General features: G+C 35.6%; 1 protein-coding gene across 37 annotated transcripts in view; it reads left to right on the top strand.

The window, feature by feature from the left end:
• The window catches only part of KCNMA1 (potassium calcium-activated channel subfamily M alpha 1), a 427072-nt gene that overhangs the window by 270295 nt on the left and 137930 nt on the right, over positions 1 to 18847 (top strand). For 32 of the 37 annotated variants that reach the window (XM_054072171.1, XM_054072170.1, XM_054072162.1 and 29 more), the window contains 4 exons: positions 646 to 721; positions 2279 to 2449; positions 4103 to 4194; positions 16984 to 17094. In XM_054072171.1, coding sequence (XP_053928146.1) covers positions 646 to 721; positions 2279 to 2449; positions 4103 to 4194; positions 16984 to 17094 — 450 coding nt within the window. Of the gene's footprint in view, positions 1 to 645; positions 722 to 2278; positions 2450 to 4102; positions 4195 to 4289; positions 4382 to 16983; positions 17095 to 18847 lie in introns of all 37 variants that reach the window. The other 5 variants (XM_054072172.1, XM_054072163.1, XM_054072142.1 and 2 more) reach the window with 1 other exon arrangement.

Raw genomic sequence — 18847 nt, 5'->3', positions numbered from 1 at the left:
GATCTCCCTTCTTTCAGTTGGATACTGTTCCTCCTCATCTTATCCCGGCAATAAAAAAAATCCTCTTGGTGTTAATTTTTCAAGTGTCCTCAAGTCTAAGGTCAAAAGCAGAATGAATATGTAAGAAGGATACAAACTAATGAAATATTTTAAAACACATAATTTTCTGTACCAACGCAGTGTCCAGTGGCTAGTATTAATTTGCATTACTCAGTTTAAGTATTAGACCTTTGTGGATGTATTCCAGTGTAGTAGAGTATTTACATGGCAATAATTGCTGACGTGTGTAGCAATGAAAAATGAGAAAGTGAGTGTGCTGAAAGACAACCAAATTGTCTGTGATAAAGCAGTATTTATTTCTATTTGTTTGATGATGAGTACAGATGCAGCTGAAGTTTCCATTTGTCTTTCAAAGACATTGGAATTTTTCTCTCAAGCTATCTAAATTATGCAAATGTGAAGTCAGTGAAGGAAAAATAGTGCGTATTTTGCATAGGCATTTGATTAAGTCTTTTAGAGAGCCCCACAAATCCTCGTTGGATTCTTTCCGTCTGAAGCATGCAGTTGTGTGCAGGTACATGTTTAAAATGTGTGACAAATTCCAGCCTAAGTCCTTGTTTGTTGTTGGGTTTTGTTTCTTTTCAGCAATTCCATCAAGCTAGTGAATCTGTGCTCTATATTTATCAGCACGTGGCTGACAGCAGCTGGGTTCATACATTTGGTAAGTATATTTGAAAACAGTTCATTTACTTTTTCTCATGGATCATCTGCTGCCTGAGCTACTTTATTACCTGGAATTGCCTTGCTCTGGATAATCCCTTACCACATCTAGAGAGTACAATAAAAAAAGACATCACAGCTTCCTGAATTTTAGGCTTCTACTCAAAACTAATTATGAAGAGTGAGTAATATATCATTAACCTCAGCAATAAAATGTGAGACTTGAGCTGCTGCAACTTTTTGAGTGATTATGATTCACCAGGAGGTGGCAATGTTTCCTAAATAACTTACTGAGTGCTTTCTGGAAGGGGTTGAAATGATACTGAGGTCCTGGGAAGTCAGTCAGTGATGGGGCCAGAAAGAAGTGGTCCTGTATTTCCATTCCGAGTAGCAATTTTTTAGAGGTTCTTTCCTTCTCTTTTGTTTCTAAATTTCAATTTTTTGGGGTGTTGCTTTCAGTCACTGATAAAGGATTTTTGTAATTGATTTTTATTTCACAGTAATCAATACCTGGAAAATGTAAGATAGTATAGAAGTGCATATGGGTTCATAAATATGAATATGCATGTAGGTGCATGATAAGTCTGCATTTTGAACATCTTAAACTAGTAGCTTTTACTGATTTGTTTGGTAAATATAATTAAATATGGTTGTCTTTGTCCTTTAAGTACATTTTATGGTCAACATAGGAAAACTTCAAGGTGCAAATAGTTATTTGGGAATGGCTTTGAACTAGTATGATCATTTAATGATATCAACATTAGTCTAGAGCAGTTTAATTGATTCGATTTGAATTACCTTGAGTTGCACCCGGCTATATAAGATTAAATTCACAATGTCTATCCTCTTGTTATACCAGATAGTAATTTAACTTTTAGTCTTACAAAGATGCATTGAAATTTTGATTTTTTTGGTAATGGTGCTTGGTTTTGTTCATTCATGGACGACCACATTTTTACACTCCTTTGTAGCATTTTTATTGTAGAAACGTTATTTCTATTTTGTACCAAAAAAAAAAAAAAAAAAGGAATCCTCAAACTTTTTACTGTGGAGAAACTTCCAGAGGGCATGCTCCTTCCCCACTGATAAAATTTTAACATTATCACATGCAGTAGCTGGCTTCTTGGAAAAGGAATAGCGCATCACTGGACTTAACACGTCGTTAATGCCATTGATAGCTACTTAATGCTATAAAACAAAAATATTAAAAAATATAATTCAATTACAAGTAAGAGTCACTCTGAAAAAGTTCTGAACAAATTGGTGTAAAATGAATTTGCCTACAGCTGCATTGATAAGTTGTATTATTTCATAGTGAAAGGGGAAGATATTTTCCATAAACTGTGAGTGGCAAGGCTATGCATGTTGGCAAAAGAACTGGAATGGTACAATTGGGAGAGGGTTAGGGTCTGTATTTGCTCAACATAAATCATAGAAAAGGGTCCAGAGTTTATATTAATGCCAAAATATGTATACACACACACATGCACACACACGTATATCAGCAATTTGTGGTATAACTGTATTAATTCATTATGTGTTCTGTTGTCCATTTTAGGTGGAGAACTCAGGGGATCCATGGGAAAATTTCCAAAATAATCAACCGCTAACATATTGGGAATGTGTTTATTTACTTATGGTTACAATGTCCACTGTTGGCTATGGAGATGTTTATGCAAAAACAACCCTTGGTCGCCTTTTCATGGTCTTCTTCATCCTTGGGGGATTGGTAAAAACCCTATTATTATTATTATTATTACAGCTACCTTAATATTTGATCTTCTATATCTCAATGCTGTAATTAAAGAAATAATATATCTGGTTTTATGAATTTAAATAAATTATAAACCTTTGAAATATGTTTAACACACCCCATTTATTTTCTGTAGCTATATATTTTGGCAGAGCTTATGAAATCAGTTTATTAGAGTCAGAATTTTTCTAATCCATTTAAATGAGTAATGCATGTGAATTCATGAAGTGCCTTAATATTTCAACTTATAATGTTATTTGTAGTCCTTTACTTTCTAGTGACTGACTGTAGTGCATTTTTGGAGGCTGCTATTGATATTTAAAGGCACTTTGCGGTTTCAGAAGTCCTACCCACCCTTCTGTGTTCCTTCCCAGAATTCCAACAAACACTGTGGCTTTGGACTGCCTTAAAGAGCAGCTTGCCTGATCCAGATGATGGCAAACCACATTCTCTTTCATTTCAAAGATCTTTTCATGTCACGTAGCACAATTTTAAATCACAATTTATCACATGGCCATGACCAGTATGTTTTTATATCAGCAAATTCTCATGTTCTTTGTCCTGTATGTATGTAGCACCAAAGTTAGTGATTGTCTTATGTTAACTTTGCTATTATTTATCAGTGTTAGTAATATTGTAGGACTTGTTGCAATGTTATCTTATAAACCAGCAAAGTTTATTTTAATGTTTACTCTGTGCAAGGTAAGTGCTTTATGGATGTCTCACATACATACATATGTATTTTGTTACTTTACTCTCATATATTGGTTTCACATATACATCCATCTGACAGAGGTGATATGTATATTACTTATGGTCTGAATGCCATATATGAGAGAGACAGACTCATATATATGTGTGTGTGTGTATATATATATATGAGCATAAATATATGCATTCCCATCTGTATTTATTGACATACGAAGACAAAGACGATGTCAGCTGGCAGTAGCTCTTCGAAGTATCCAGCCACAAGAATGATGTTTGTTGGACTAAACATGGCAGAATAGTTTTTATTTTCTCCTCAAAACCTCTTTTTTTTCTATCAAGTGTCATTCCAAGTCTTTTAAAAACGTGGACTTTTGGAAAAGTTTTTTGGGCGAGTGGGGGGACAAACTTTTTATTTCTTGACGGAGGAATATCCTCTGTTTTCGTCTTGGTTTTGTCTTCTTCTGAGTCCTAATCATAGGGGGACAAGAGTCTGGTTTTTTTAAATATAAATGTAACAATATTGATAATAATTGTTTTCTGTTTTTGCAGTGGAGCTTGGATAGGTTTTTTTCTCCCTCTTTTCTCCAGGAATAATTAGACATAACTGTATTTTAGTCTTAGATACCAGTTTGAATTAATTTTGTTCTTGTTTTGTGTGCCTTTTTTTTCCCTCTTTTGACCATTTTCTTGATTTACAAGGTCAGCATCGTCTCCAAGACCAACTTTTACATTGAGCCTTCTTGTTTTGTTTAATAAGAACTTTTACATTTTTTAAATTTTCTTTTTAAACAACTTCACAGACCTAATTCTTTTGCATTTTCAGATCTTAAAGATACATATCTTCTGAAAATATTCATCATCCCCCTTTCTTTGGCCTCTCTTTTTAGTCTTTTCTTCTGTCTCCTGTCTTCTTCTTAGGCCATGTTTGCCAGCTACGTCCCTGAAATCATAGAGTTAATAGGAAACCGCAAGAAATATGGTGGTTCCTATAGTGCGGTTAGTGGAAGAAAGTAAGTATCCCAAGAGGCTCTGCTGCCTCTGCTGCAGTAGAACACTCTCTGCATGCCATTTTCTTTTTTTTTGTGTTTTTGTTTCATGCATGTAGGCAATGTTTGCTCGCTACGTGCCAGAAATTGCTGCTCTCATCCTTAATCGGAAGAAATACGGCGGGACTTTTAACTCAACCCGAGGCAGAAAGTAAGTCAAAAAAGACCAGGTGTGGTTGTGTGACTTTAAAGAGCCCCTGAAGGTGGTAATAGCTGATCTACAGCTTATAAGGCTGTGTTGCTTGACCTCAGATGTTACCACTGGAGAGTTGTCACACTATAATTAGAGACCTGGGCTATGCTATGGTACAAGTCACAACATTTTGTCCCTACTTCAAGAGAACCTGGATGCCACTAGGACTACACTAACATATCTTGTGAGAAATGCTTCTATTGCATATGCAGTTGGCTTCTGGAACAAGGTTAACTTGTCACTTCACATTTCTGGGCAGCAGTTTATCGCATGGTCATCTCTTAACTAAGTGACAATAATAATTCACATGATTTTCAAACACCTCAATTCTTCAGAAGTCTTTGCTTTATGAGATTTATGTTAATCTCATTATTCCATCAGACTGGCTCTGTCAGATGTCTGATAGTGTCATTCCTCATTGTTCAAACAGCACATTCAAATCTCATGCAACTCCTGTTGATTTCATATGAGTATTGCAAACACTCACAATTTCACTCTATGACCAGGGATTTTAAAGTGATTATCTTCCACGTGCTCTATAAAACCTATCCTAAAAGGAGCCAGTAGTATCCTGGTATCAATATATTCTGGCAAAAACGCCACAACCATAGAAAATGTTACTTTTTATCTGGTAGCAACAGTTAAATTTTATTGGACCACATTAGCTCATTACATTTCTTTTGAAAGCCTGCTTGTTTTATTGAAAAAGTTAGAATCAGCTCTTTCTGGCATTCCCAGCATCTAGACCTGCTGGGATATAGCCTTTAATGAAATAGATGTATTTGGAGATGTAGTAGTTTCTCCTCTGTATCACCATTAGCATCTTTTGTTTCATTACATATCATTGTGACCTTCACTGGTGGGGATACCTTTGCCCTGAAAGACTAGTCACATAGAATCGTTTCAATATAACATAAAGAAGATACTGCAAGCAACATATCTAATTCATTGTTACTCTCCTTACTTTAACAAGATATGATATTACTTTATTCCTTGCAAATCATCACTCATGTATCATTTTATAAATGTGGATTATGATTTTATCAATATTTTTCTTCTCTCTGTGGAGCAGAAAGACTCTGAATTTTCAACAGAGCTAATTCTAGAGTACTACTTTTACAGCACTGGATGGACAGATCAAAGATTTTATCTAGTTATTGTTTATACTGTTGTATGTTCAGTAATACTCTAGCAATTAGATGACCCAATTAAAAAACTTCAATGCTCTTATTGTTGAGATACCCTCAAACATCTAAAGTTATTTTTGCTGTAAACACTGATGTTGGAAACTTGCATCGTAAGTCACTTATCTAGATGAACAAAACACCTTAATATTTTTGAGATAGAATAGTATCATTAATTTCTTAAAATGTTTTTGTGACAGAGGCCTACTCCATTTCATATTTGTGTTCCTGCTTAGTTTCTCAAGGAGAGTTTTTTAAACATAGAACTTACACTTCGGGTTTTAAGGCTTCAAAGTGATTACAGCAGAAGGGGAATTAGAGTTAAAATCTATTTTATATACAGAATTTTAGTCTTTCCCCTTCAACATTGTCACTAGTACCCAGCATTGCTCAGATGTCTCTAAACTTGGCCCTGATCTTCAGTCAGAACCCCACATCCTGATAAGCTCAACTCCAGATTACAGGCTTCTGCTAGCTTTGGGGCGTGCTTACTTTTATTTTTTCACCTTTTTTTTTTTTTCTTTATTTATATGCACTTTTTGTTTGGCTTTAGCTCACTGTAGTCCGTGCTTTCTCTGCTAATCTCTGCTGCCCATACAACTTGTTGTTTAAGAATTCAACTCTGTCATCAGTATACAGACTATTTGATTTGTTTTATGCATTGTTTTCTGGTTCAGATATTAATTACTAAGTAGTTTAAAGGCGCTCTTTGCTCATGTGGGTCTTTAATCAGAGAATCTAAGCTTGGGAACTGCACAGTAAAAAGCCATTAGTACCCCTTGTTTGATGTTGCTTTTGCAGTCAGTAGAACAAGATTGATGAAATGTTATGTTTGGCCAAAATTTAGGTTTTAGTTTGGAATTCAGTGTTGAGGGAAGGGATTGTCAGAACCAATAAGTTTTCCTTTGCTTAGGATATGGGCATGTGGTAGTAATTAGCAATACAAGATCTTTAGTTGAGCAACCAAAAGTAATGAGAAACTACAGTTGTTCTATTCCTAATGTCAGAAAGTTTCCAGATAAAGTTAAAGCTTGTATAAAACAAAAGCAGCTAAATTTTGTTGAAAGATGTATTTTCAACTGTTAAAATAGCAACTGTGTATGCTTTTGGTTTTCACCAAAATAGATAAATACATGAAATCTACTTTGTAGCAGTTAAATGTATGTTTGTACACCTTGCCTCCTGAACTGTGTCTGTGAAATAATGGGCTTCTATGTGACTAATAAACATTTAGGTGTAGAGTTAAAATGAACATATGATTATGCATGTTTTGAGGATAGTACTACATGGCTTTAATAATAAGGAGAGTCTAGCTGTATGATTGTAACTGTTGAAGCAGCTACTGTGCAGAAAAATTATTGTAGAAACTCCACTTACTAAAGAAGAAAAGCAACCAACCACCAGCAAGTTTGATTTCACATTTCATTTTGTGTTTTAGGTGATAAAGTCCCCAAAGGACTCATGAACTACATAGGAATCATTTTCAACAATAAATAAGCTTACTTCTCTCTTAGATGAGACACACACATACAGAGTTTAGAAGCAGAAGTAGTTTGCAGGCCATGTGCAATTATCACTGGTTAAATTTACTCGATTCTCAATAGTTTTGTTACAGAAGTCTGTGTTTTTGTAAATTTGAAATTTAATTTATAATCCCTGCTTTCTAATATAATCCTGCAGTGAGACTTGTAAGCTCACATGGAATACAAAGCAGGAATTTTATCGTAGGTTTTCACTGAAGTTTCGCCTGTTAAACGCCCACTGTTACATGTATTTCAAAACGCATACCAATACGTCTATAGGAAAAGTGACTGAGGACAAACATACATTTAATAACAAGTAGGGTAATGACAATTACCAAAAGGGTAACAATCTTTGTCTTGAATTTCAGATTTGCAAGCAGTGAGATCTACTCTGTGCATTATGTTATTAGTGCTAAAGAGCTGTTTTGGTACTGTTTGCAGATCAGAAGACTCTGTAATTTTTATACTATGTGTCATAGTATCATAGAATGATTTGGGTTGGAAGGGACCTTAAAGCCCATCCAGTTCTACGCCCTGCCATGAGGCAGGAACACCTCCCACTGGATCAGGTTGCTCAAAGCCCCATCCAGCCTGGCCTTGAACACCTCCAGGGATGGGGCAGCCACAACTTCTCTGGGCAACCTGTGCCAGCACCTCCTCACCTCACAGGAAAACATTTCTTCCTAGTACATCAGAATCAAATGGGCAGTGGACAATTAAAAACTGGCTGCCATACTTTAGTTATACTCAGAACGATAAACTATTGCTTCTTGCTGTAATCACTACTAGACATGAAGGACAGAGAAAACCAGACTTAGTTACAAAGACAGGAAACAGTTGATATTTTATATATAACCCTCCACACCACACCTAAGATGAAACTGCGAGATTAAATTCAGGCATGAGAAGTGATTTAAACTGTAAAAAATATTATTTTTTAGTCCTGCAAAAATGTAACTTTCTCTGTAGAACAGTTGGAATATTTTTAATAGACTAATGACTACCTGAGAGTTTTTGTGAGATAAATGGAATCAAGTTTATGCTTTCTGAACATGAGAAATGCTTTTAAAATGCAAAGTAGACATTTTTAATAAAGGTTAACTCTTCTTAATTGCTTAACCAAGCATTATGATGTCACGCTGGAATGTGTCTGCAATATTATATACTACATATCTCACTAAAACATTGTGAAACTTACTGGATCACTAAGAAATAACCAATGAAAACATAGATTTTAAAGAAGTTATATTCAGGTAATTTTGTAAAGTAAGTTAGTGACAAACTAGTATAACAGATAAACAGATTAAGTGGTTTGTAATGACAGAATACCGGATGCAAAAACTGATGATAAAAGATAGACGAAACGTAGTTGTGTGGAGATTTGAGAAAGCTCCAGGGAGACCTTATAGCAGCCTTCCAGTACTGAAAGGGGCTACAGGAAATCTGGGGAGGGGCTCTTTACAAGACCTGAAGTGACAGGACGAGAGGGAATAGCTTTGAATTGGAAAGGGAAAGATTTAGTTTAGAGATTAGGAAGAAGTCTTTCATGATGAGGATGGTGAGGTAGTGGCACAGGTTGCCCAGAGAAATTGTGGCTGTCCCATCCCTGGAAGTGTTCAAGGCCAGGTAGGATGGAGCCTTGGGCAGCCTGGTCTAGTGGGCCATGTCTCTGCCCATGGCAGGGGGTTGGTACTCGATCGGCTTTAGGGTCCCTTCCAACCCAAACCATTCTATGATTCTATGTACGTGTATATATAAACTGCTTATATTGTCCCAAAAGTAAATATTTATGCTAAACTTTGTTAAATTTTCAAAAAACTTAAAAAAAAGATCCAGAGGCATTACCGTAGTTAATAGATAAAAGTTGTATTTTAATGACATCACAGGTCTTTACTATATAAGCTATTAAAACCTTTTGATTTTCTTCTCTTATGATCAACTCTGCTTCCCAGAGATTTCTTCAGATTTCTTAAATTGACAAGCCATAAATTAGCAAATCATCAACGTATCAACAGGAAGAGTCATCTGTTAGGGATTCCTTCCAGAAGGAAAACATGGGATTCAATAACTAAACTTCACAGAGAAAAATAAAAACTGTAGACAGATAGATCGGGTAAACAGAAAGGCAAACAGATAATTGAAGTTGACAGGCCATCTTGGACTCATTAGACAGTTGAATTTGATTAAAAATTAGAAAAAACAAAATTAAAGCTTACCCAAATCCTTTGGCAAATGTCCATTTGCTGCAGTAATGAGAGGCATAGCTCTGAAGAAAGTAACATTAGATTATTATATTAAATCATTTGATACAATATGTAAGATATTATTTTCCAGTGGGATGAGACTGTAATAAGAGAATGTGACATGGATTGCATTATGATCCCCAGGGATGCCTGTTTCCCATATGCTAGCCATTCTCCCAATTCCACTGTTTCAAATGAAGTCTTACTTAGTGATAAATAAAGTCTGATGAGTGTTAAATAGACTGAGAGGTAGAACTAATAGGAGAACCTTTTTCTTTTCTATTTTGCACACTTATTAAACTATCACCTTCTTATGAAAGAAAGAAGGGAAACGTGAGAAGTGACGCATGGCGATATTATGACTTAAATGTGTATTCTTCATCTCAAATCATGCTCCGTTCCTACAACAACAGCACTAATCCTATATTTCTAGTGAAAATTGTGAAAATCTCAAGCATTCCTTCTCTCTCTCTAAACTTTAGAAAAAAACCCAACTTTTGGGTTTGGCATCAAAATAGCAATTGTTGCTCTCCAAGTTTTGACCCAAGGAAGTCTGAACCTGGTTTATAATTCTGCTCGTCTACTATAGTCTTCAAAATATGCAAGCCATGTTTTCAAGGGTGATAGTTCCAAGGAGTGCAATGTGAGATGGCAGAAGTGGTTAATTATTCAGCAAGTTGTAGTGAATTATAACTTGTTGTTTTCACTCACATTCTATTGCAGAAAATTAATCATGACATTTTGGGATGATTTCTATAGAAAGGCATTGGCTGTGGTCACGAATGAAATGTTTGAAATGTTAAACTCTTTTCTGACTCCTGCGTTGCTTACGGAAGATTGAGTTGTTTTTTGAGACATTCGGCATTTAGAAGTGCATAATGCAATTAGAAAATGAGTGATGGTGGGGATATAGAAAGCTGTTTATTTAAGGGGAAATATTTTCAATTGATTTCCAAAGTAACAACAAGGTGCCTGGCGTGTGTGATATCTGCTGCACAAAACAGTACAAGAAAGAAGCCCAAGGCCTGCAGGGGTTATAGTGGCAGGATAAGGTTTATTTGCAACTGAGATGCTGCTGCTGGATGTGTGGTTTACTCCTGCCTTTTACTGTAAGCTTTCTATAATGGACTCCTTGTGCATCCTGTGGCATTTAACAATTTTTACTTCTATTTATACTAAATTATTAACTTAATTCTTATGATGATATAACTGTTGAGTCTAAATGTTGTGGTATTTTTTATGAAAGCAGAAATACTGTAGATAATGTTATGATCAAGGGTGAATATTCATCCTTTACTTTAAGCCACAGTGGAAGCCTCTTAACCAATCCAGACCCTTGCAGAAACATATCACTGTGCTTTCTTCTTGTTATTGAAGTTTTGAAGGTACACATCAAGCGAAGAATATTAACTTTTATTTCTTAACTTGCTTTATAGGCAAGCATTGCATGATTCCTTAGATCATACAAATGTAAGATAAACGTTTAAGTGTAATTGAACAAGGAAGTGGAAAGAAACAAAGCATCTCACAGTGAATCACTTACAATAGCACGCTATTGCAAAGTGACTTAGATCCAAGCTCTAATATGCAGTTTAAACAAAGGAGTGTGCTATTTATCCAAGGTTAAAGTATCTGAAATGCACTCTATCAGCCCGTTGTCTAGTAGGAATCTCACTTAAGTGGGCATAAAATATTTGAGGACTCGTGGGAGTTCTTCTGTACTGTTTCTATGTGCTTCAGTAACAATTTCTAATGCGTAAAGGTTGCCAGTGACACACTACTAATATTCACCAAGCAAGACTGAAACGTGGATTTGTGTAAGAGCACTTGATATAGTTTAACAATTGTAAAAATTCACAACTAATTAGGGTCTTGTGTGTGACTGTGTGTTTGTCACACATTGCCAGCTTTGTGTTTAAGAGCATTTGTAATGATTCCTTCTTGATTCTTAATTTTACATATTTATATTGGTCACAAAGTAAATATCTGCATCAGAGTCAACTTTCAAATGCCTGACATGAATGATTTCCCATACATGTTAATCTGATCCATGATCCAGTGCTGTTCCACTGATTTGCACTGTATACCATGTACTGAATTTAGCTCTTTGGGTGCTTTCTGTATTAACAAATTCCTTTTTCTTTACTCACAATACAAGAGAGATTCCAAAGAGCATGGAACCTATTGGAAAGAACTTCTGTCTGAATTCATCAAAGTAGCTTCAGTACAAACTGCATGAGTTCACTCTGGTTCCTAAATAATTGGCAGCTGAAGGTATTGAGTCCAATTTACAGAAATTAAAGGTACCTCAGACATGTTCTGACATACTGTAAAACACATCTCCAGTCATGGTGTTGTCATATTCCTTTATTTGCTTAATGTTGATACATATTTGAAAGTCAGTGCTTTTGGCTTCTGAGCAACTTCAGCACATTTGAAATTTTTTATCTTTCTGGAGTGAAGAGAATAATGAAAACCTACTTTCTAACAAAGAGTTGAGGGAGTACAAACGTTAAATTAAAGCTGCTGGGTTGTTACACGTTCAGACAATTTGCTGTATCTTTGAATGGTTTTACTCGTCTCCATTGTACTAGAAGATCCTAGAGCCTGATGTAAGAATCAGAGTGAGAAAACAGAGAGCTTACAGCTGCGTTTTTAAAAATATTATGTCTTAATTTCTGAGCTCTGTGCTTACAAATATGAATGACTGATGCAGAAAGGCCAGTATGGGAACAACACTGTTTAGTTTGATACCTACTAGGGTTATTTTTCTAAAACCAATCTGGCTTGGGGTTTTTTTGTGTCCACTCTAGATGAGTAGTTCTAAGTCTTGGCTTTTGTCATATGTGTAATACATAGGCAAGGTTGTTTTTTTTTTAATGTTTAAAATATTATAACCTATTGTTCTGGCTCACTAAACGCATTGGCTAAATTAAGTGGTCCTTAGAGGACCATCCTTGGCTTCAAGTTTGTTGTGGGAAAAAAAGAGAAAAAGATGAAATTGTGACTGTACAGCACCTACTGCTCTATTTGTATAGATAGCGAGTGGAGTTTGTATTAAAGTAAAAGTTGCATTTAACTGAGTAAGAGAGAGACACAGAAGCACATGCATGAGGTCTTGACTTAATTGAACTGAATTAGTAGAATATTGAATAATGTTAGGTATATCATAAAAACCACCAGCATCTCGGAATGTACTGTAAACTGGTATATTTAAAGAATGTATACTGCTAGTAGATAAACAAGACCACCATATGCACAGTCTCTTTTGACACTTATTGACATTTCTTAATAAGAAAAAGTGACTGAAACTCATCCTTTTTTGAGGAAAGCCAGCTGGGCTTTACAAGAACCTGTTTACTTCAACCACAGCAGCCTGCTACTGGTATACAAAGAAAGAATTTAGATGGTCGATAGATGAAGACATGATCTGAACACTAAGCGGGAAGACCATAAATAGATTTGAGCATGTGTATTTGATATAAATATTGCAGTTTTATGGAGGCATCTAGATCAATATATGCCACACTTCATTTAGTTACATGACAAGGGAACACCATGTATTCAGCTGAATGCTGAGGAGAATTTTCTGTTTATCATCTTTGATTTATTATGACAGGCTAGTTAGAGTCAGTTTTTTTCAAGTTCTTTATTCTTGTTCCAATAAAATGGATGTAATTTCTTTCAAAATAAACGGGCAAAAGATTTGCGTGTCGCATTGTGTCCTCTGAAGGAAGAGCGATGCAAAGATGCTTTTTGAAGAATCCTGTTCAGAGTGGGTCTGTTTTCATTTACAGTACTATTTACATGCATTAAGTGTATGTTCTCAATTATCTCATGTCAGAGTTCTAGATGGTTTAGCTTTTGATTACTTGATTTTTTTTCTTCCTCATATTGTTTGTATCTGTGGTAGCTTTGGACCTTTTATCACTATTTTTGTTTACTTTGTGAGAAGCTAATGTATTTTTAGTAAATATATCATTATGTCAGTAATTGAGTGGAAAAAAATTAGGGAGTGTAGAGAATTTCAGCTGTGTAGAACTGTACTAATTTTTCATATTTGGTCACTCTACTTAATTTGGAGCATGATAAGTATATATGGGAGAGAACTGAGTTAGCCTGGCTTTATTGGTTGATAGAATATGGCTCCTGATAAGTGTTAGTTTCTCTGTAAAAGATGTTTTTGCAGTATCACAGTCATGTAATATGGTTTCCTACTAGTATATTCAATCGGTGGTTTAGCTTCTGATACATGAGAACAATGGCAACTATTACTTAACAGAAGCTTTAGTCTTCTGGAATACTTATCAGCCATAAGAATGTCTATGCTCCTGAATAATTTTTTTTCAGTATTGTAAGGGAATTACTACTTTTTTTTTTTTTTTTTTTGAAGAATAAAAAAAAAAAAAGCAACGAACACTGGAAACCATAATAATTTAGGTGAATACTCTTTTGCTAGTTTTTCATAAATAGAAAACTTAATGCAAAGATAAGAAATTTCTGTTGACCCCAAATTATTATTCCTACCAACCAACTCTAGCTGAAAACAAAAGATATCCAGTGTGTTGGCTTTATTTAAACCCTCGATCCATGGAAGAAAATGGGTGGTACATGGGAAGGGAATGGTTATTGGAAGAAACAGAGGAAGCTATAAATCTTCGAATCTTACACAGGACAGATTAGAATAATATAAGCTTTCCAAGTTTTCTTAAATAACATACCTAATAACTCTCTCTGGGCAAGTAGGAAATCTGTTTTCAATTTCTTCTGCTTCTAAGCAAAAATATAATTTATGTTAAAATTGTTTTTTGTGGGAGTTTTCAACCAAAAATTAATGCAGTATCTTATCAGAAAATATTGTTTGATAACCAGGAAGTTTTGTTGCAATCACTGCTCGGGGCACTGTCTTGCACTATGTAAAAAGAGTGGAGAAGAGAAGAACAGATAACGTCCAGCCCCAAATTAGTGTGCTAAAATGAAATCACAATACAGATGCCTTGTGACACTTCCAGAAGAATCAGTCCTGATGCTTAAATGCAAGAGTACTTGAGAGCCAAGTGTTTTAATTTCACTGGAGCAGATTCCTATGAAATCCTACTGAATGGAAATCATAACAGTGTTGATTGCTGGAGTAGATAACTTTGGGAGGTCTTTTCCAACCTGAATTATTTTGTAATCTTACAGTCCTATGTATTTTTTTTTTCCAATTTGGGTTGCACAGTCTATCTGGCTTGTAGTTTTTCTCTTCAATTTACCAGTATTTCTAAAATGTGGACTCTAGTTCAGAATGGAACCCACCTGAAGTGAAATCTCCCAGGAAGGAAGTAAATTTTCTGCATAGGAATGAAATGCAGCACAAGAGCTAAAGCTAACAACATAGTTGCCTACAAAAAGAAATTATTTCTGTTATAAAAATTTTCCATTTTCATTGATATATTGGATGGTCATTCATGCATTTGAGGGGAATGAATCCTGGTGCTTGAAATGATATTTTACCCTTCTGTGTTATTATCCTGACCAAACAGTGTGTGTGATAATGTGATAGTCAGGCAACTGACCATAGGGAAACTGAGGAAGAGTGCTTCTGAAGAGGGAGAAATAGGCATGGGTTTATCCAGTACAGAGGTTGCAGCAAAGATCCCACAGGAAATCTCTTAAGGAGCCTCGCACAAAGAAAGGATGAGCTAATATAATTTACATTTTGTTTTCTGACAACATGCTTGCCATCTCATAAAACAGGAAGGTTTTAATTTAGGGATTTTTGTGTTTTTAAGTGTTTACTGTCTGAAAACTCAGTGTTTTGGACACTTACCGCACCAAAAGTTGAGGTTAAAATTGAGCAAAATCATACTGAATTCAAATGGACACTCTGGATGGCTAGTTTAGCAATAAAAGTTCCTGGTATTTAGTCCTAAATTAAATTCAAAATAGCATCATCAGAGTTTCAAATAATCATATATCCCTTACCTGTTAAAAAGAATGAAACCATTGAAGTTATAGCCTGCTGCTGTTTCTAAAATACATTGTCCTGGCGACGTCATTAAGAGCTCATGCAAAAAGAGTTTATCATCTTCCTAAAAAAAGCTTGAAAACTCTGTCCTATGCCATTTATCAGCATGTCAACAGTAGATCAATATCACAAGGTGTGCTGGACTGTTATAATAGTTTGTGGTTTGCTTTTCTATTGACCATATTAACTACTGCAAAATTGACAGCGCATGATGAGGGTATTATTCACTGCATGATGCATATTACCAATGTGTTTTTTGTTCTGGATAATTATCCATTTTCCAATGCATTCTATGCACTTTACACACACATATCGACAAGCATAGAAATATGAAGCAAAAACAGCCGCCTATTATAGTCCATTACATAAGTAATTATTGCAGCCACTTGTTATTTGTTGTTTCCAGACAATGGGGTTTCTGCTTTACTGAGTTTTCCACAGAACAGTTATGAGATTGTAGGTGAGATTTGGATGGTGTACATCTTGCCCCTGGAACAGCTTTGCTTCACGTTTAGCAGCTCAAGTGCCAAATAAGTGTGTTGAATGGTTTATTTGTTGGATTTGTGTGTAGATTATATAACTAATGAAGTTGACTTTCTGATTGTTTATGAGTTCTCTCTAATGTCTTTCCCATCGTCCTACCTTCTGTGAGTGATGTGGTATTTGGAAGTGGTAGCAAAAGGCATATCGATATCACTGTCCATCTTAAACCTGTGGCAGTAATGAAAGCTGGTGTTGAATTAATTCCATGAAGGAAATTGTGAGACAATGGAAGGTTTTTAGATTTGACTTTACAATAATAAAGGAGGAAAGATCCTTTAATTGAGGAAGAGAGCAATTTCCTAGGTTTTTCTTCAGGCTCTCACAATTTAAGATGTAGAACTCAAGAATGTGTGTAGCTATATATTGAGCTTCTATCTTACGTGGTAAGATACATATATTAACGGAGATACAGAGCAACAGAAACCTTGGTGACATCACAATCTGTGCCAGCTTTGATTTTCGAAGCAATCTCTTGAAATGGTGCGATAAATAATGATTCTTCATTGTAACACACGCTCCTTCTGGGGGTTATGGGAGGAAAAAGATTTCTTTTTACTGCTTATGGCCTGTAATTGGCAGGCGTTGCACTGCCTTTGGCTTAAGCGTCTGCTTTCAACCATGGAAAAATATCAAATCATTTTAGGGAGATTCGCTGTCTCATTATGTCATAAAGCAAAAATTTAAACAGTAAATCTCAGTATAGGAGGTGAAGATGTGGAGAATGATGTGTAAAATAAATAAATATGACTTTGAAAGGGTATACAGTGTATAAACGTGGATATATAAATGATGCTACTTATGGTTAAATGTGTAATGCAACTTGGCCAAATGCTTTGGTAATGGTGGTCTTCGCAAGTGGGAGCATATATGTATTTGTAATCGCAAAGCACCTTTTGGAACTGCTGTTTTCCTTCTCTGACTTGACGGAATAGGATCTAGATATATCAAGAAGATACTAATACGCTTTTTTGGCCTATAAATTATGATTTTCCTCTTTGCTTCCTTGCTTCCTTGTTTTACTTTCTTTGCAAGATTAACTCTGATTTTTCTGTAACAGGCACATAGTTGTCTGTGGTCACATAACACTTGAAAGTGTGTCCAACTTCCTGAAGGACTTCCTGCACAAGGATAGGGATGATGTCAACGTAGAAATCGTCTTTCTGCATAAGTGAGTAATCTTGCAAGATTGATCTCATTGTCTGTTACTAGAATTTATTAAATTAAGTTGTATGTTTCTTGGGAAGGCAGAGCATCTTACAGTCCCCAAATAAACGTAAAATTAATGTTTGCAATTATTTCTGTCAACAGTGTAGTCAGAAGAAAGTTGTTGGCAAATTTTATGCCCTATTGCAAAGCATAGGTGTTTCAAGCAAACAGACTTCAAACCCAGTCATGTCAATTGTGATGTAGTTGAAGTGGGAGGAATTATGAAAATGAAAAATATTGAAATACTAATAAATAGATGTGAGAATTTTCTTTACTGGCAAATATTTCTGAAGAAACTACTGAGGTTGGTAAAATTATTGAAAATTACTGCATGTTGTATAAACTTATGGAATCTGAAAACTTATTTTCACCTCTGGTTTCAGTAGGGAAAAATGTCTTGTTTCACATTACAAAGTGTTTACAATAGGAAAAATGTAGGTGCAGATGTAGTTCTGATATAAATGAGATATTTTACTTTACGAATATCGTGAAGAGAGAAAAGAGGTTCTTGCCATGGTGATGACTACTAGTGCTCATTTACCCATATATACATACCTACACACGCATACACGGTCTCTTGCATTTTTCCGATGTGGGATTTGGAAAGGTGTCTTAAGGTGGTTTTGTGTGTTACATGTAACACAACATCAAGCGGGCTTGCCTGTGGCAGAAGCTGCTTGAAATAGCCACCTGCTAGAGAGAGGCACAGTAGGAAAGATCTTTTTTGCTCTAGAATGGCATCTGTTTAGAAGTGTTGCGAGCTGTGAATGAGTAATATTTTTGCATTTAGCAACACATTCCCTACTTTCCTTCTTGTCAAAGCAAATGATTAAAAAGTTAAAGGATCATTTGTGATAATTCAACAAAAGGAACTGAAAAGCTAAGAATCAGCAGCTGTTGCACAATTTGTTTATCTCGTCCTTTCAAACTGAACTAAAGATGGTATCCTCTGGTAACTACAGTGTTTGCTTGTTTCCTCCCTCCAATGACAAGGACTGACTGTCAGAGGAAAGGAGAGAGCTAGATTTCGACATGATGATAAGAATCAGGAAACTGCACATGCACACAAAGTTTAGCACCTGATTACTTGTTTGTGCCTGCTCTCTTCTGTACCTTCTCAGACAAAAATTTGCATGTTATCTGTTTTATTTTTTTTATCGCATTTAGCGTTCTGTTTTCATGAGTGGCATCAAGAAAGGTATCCAAGGGTGGTGCCTCATTATATAATAGATTATGGTCCATTTAATTTTTTTTTATGTTTGGTTTATGGCAAAATGGAATGAGACTGAAAGTCACAGCATAATCATGTTTGTTTGAATTGTAGCCCATACAGGCCGTGTTGCAGGGCTTCTTTTCCAACTGTTAGGGATTTTGCACAATAAGCTCTCTTATTTGATGCAGTCAGTTTTAATAATGATGGGGACACGCAGAGGACGATGGTCTTGCTGGACATTTTCTGTGAAGAATGCTGGGGAGAGGATTTTTTGAGCATGTTTGCACCAGTTCTGAATTCACATCTGTGAGGAACTGACAATGAATGAACATGCAGAGCAGCACAGTGAAGTGGGCCAGAAGTTCTGTAGACAGAAGAAAAGAAGGGAAAGCAGTAGAGTGTTTCGTTTTTAGGTATTGCGCGCTATTTCTATACCACTGGAAATGTATCAGCAGATGTCTGAATACCTAAAATAAACAGAAGGGTTGGCTTATAAATAAAG

This window comes from Cuculus canorus, chromosome 7 (genome assembly GCF_017976375.1).
Source record: "Cuculus canorus isolate bCucCan1 chromosome 7, bCucCan1.pri, whole genome shotgun sequence".
Lineage (NCBI taxonomy): Eukaryota > Metazoa > Chordata > Aves > Cuculiformes > Cuculidae > Cuculus > Cuculus canorus.
Note: the sequence above shows the minus strand (reverse complement) of the source record. Positions and strands in the feature narration are given on the sequence as shown.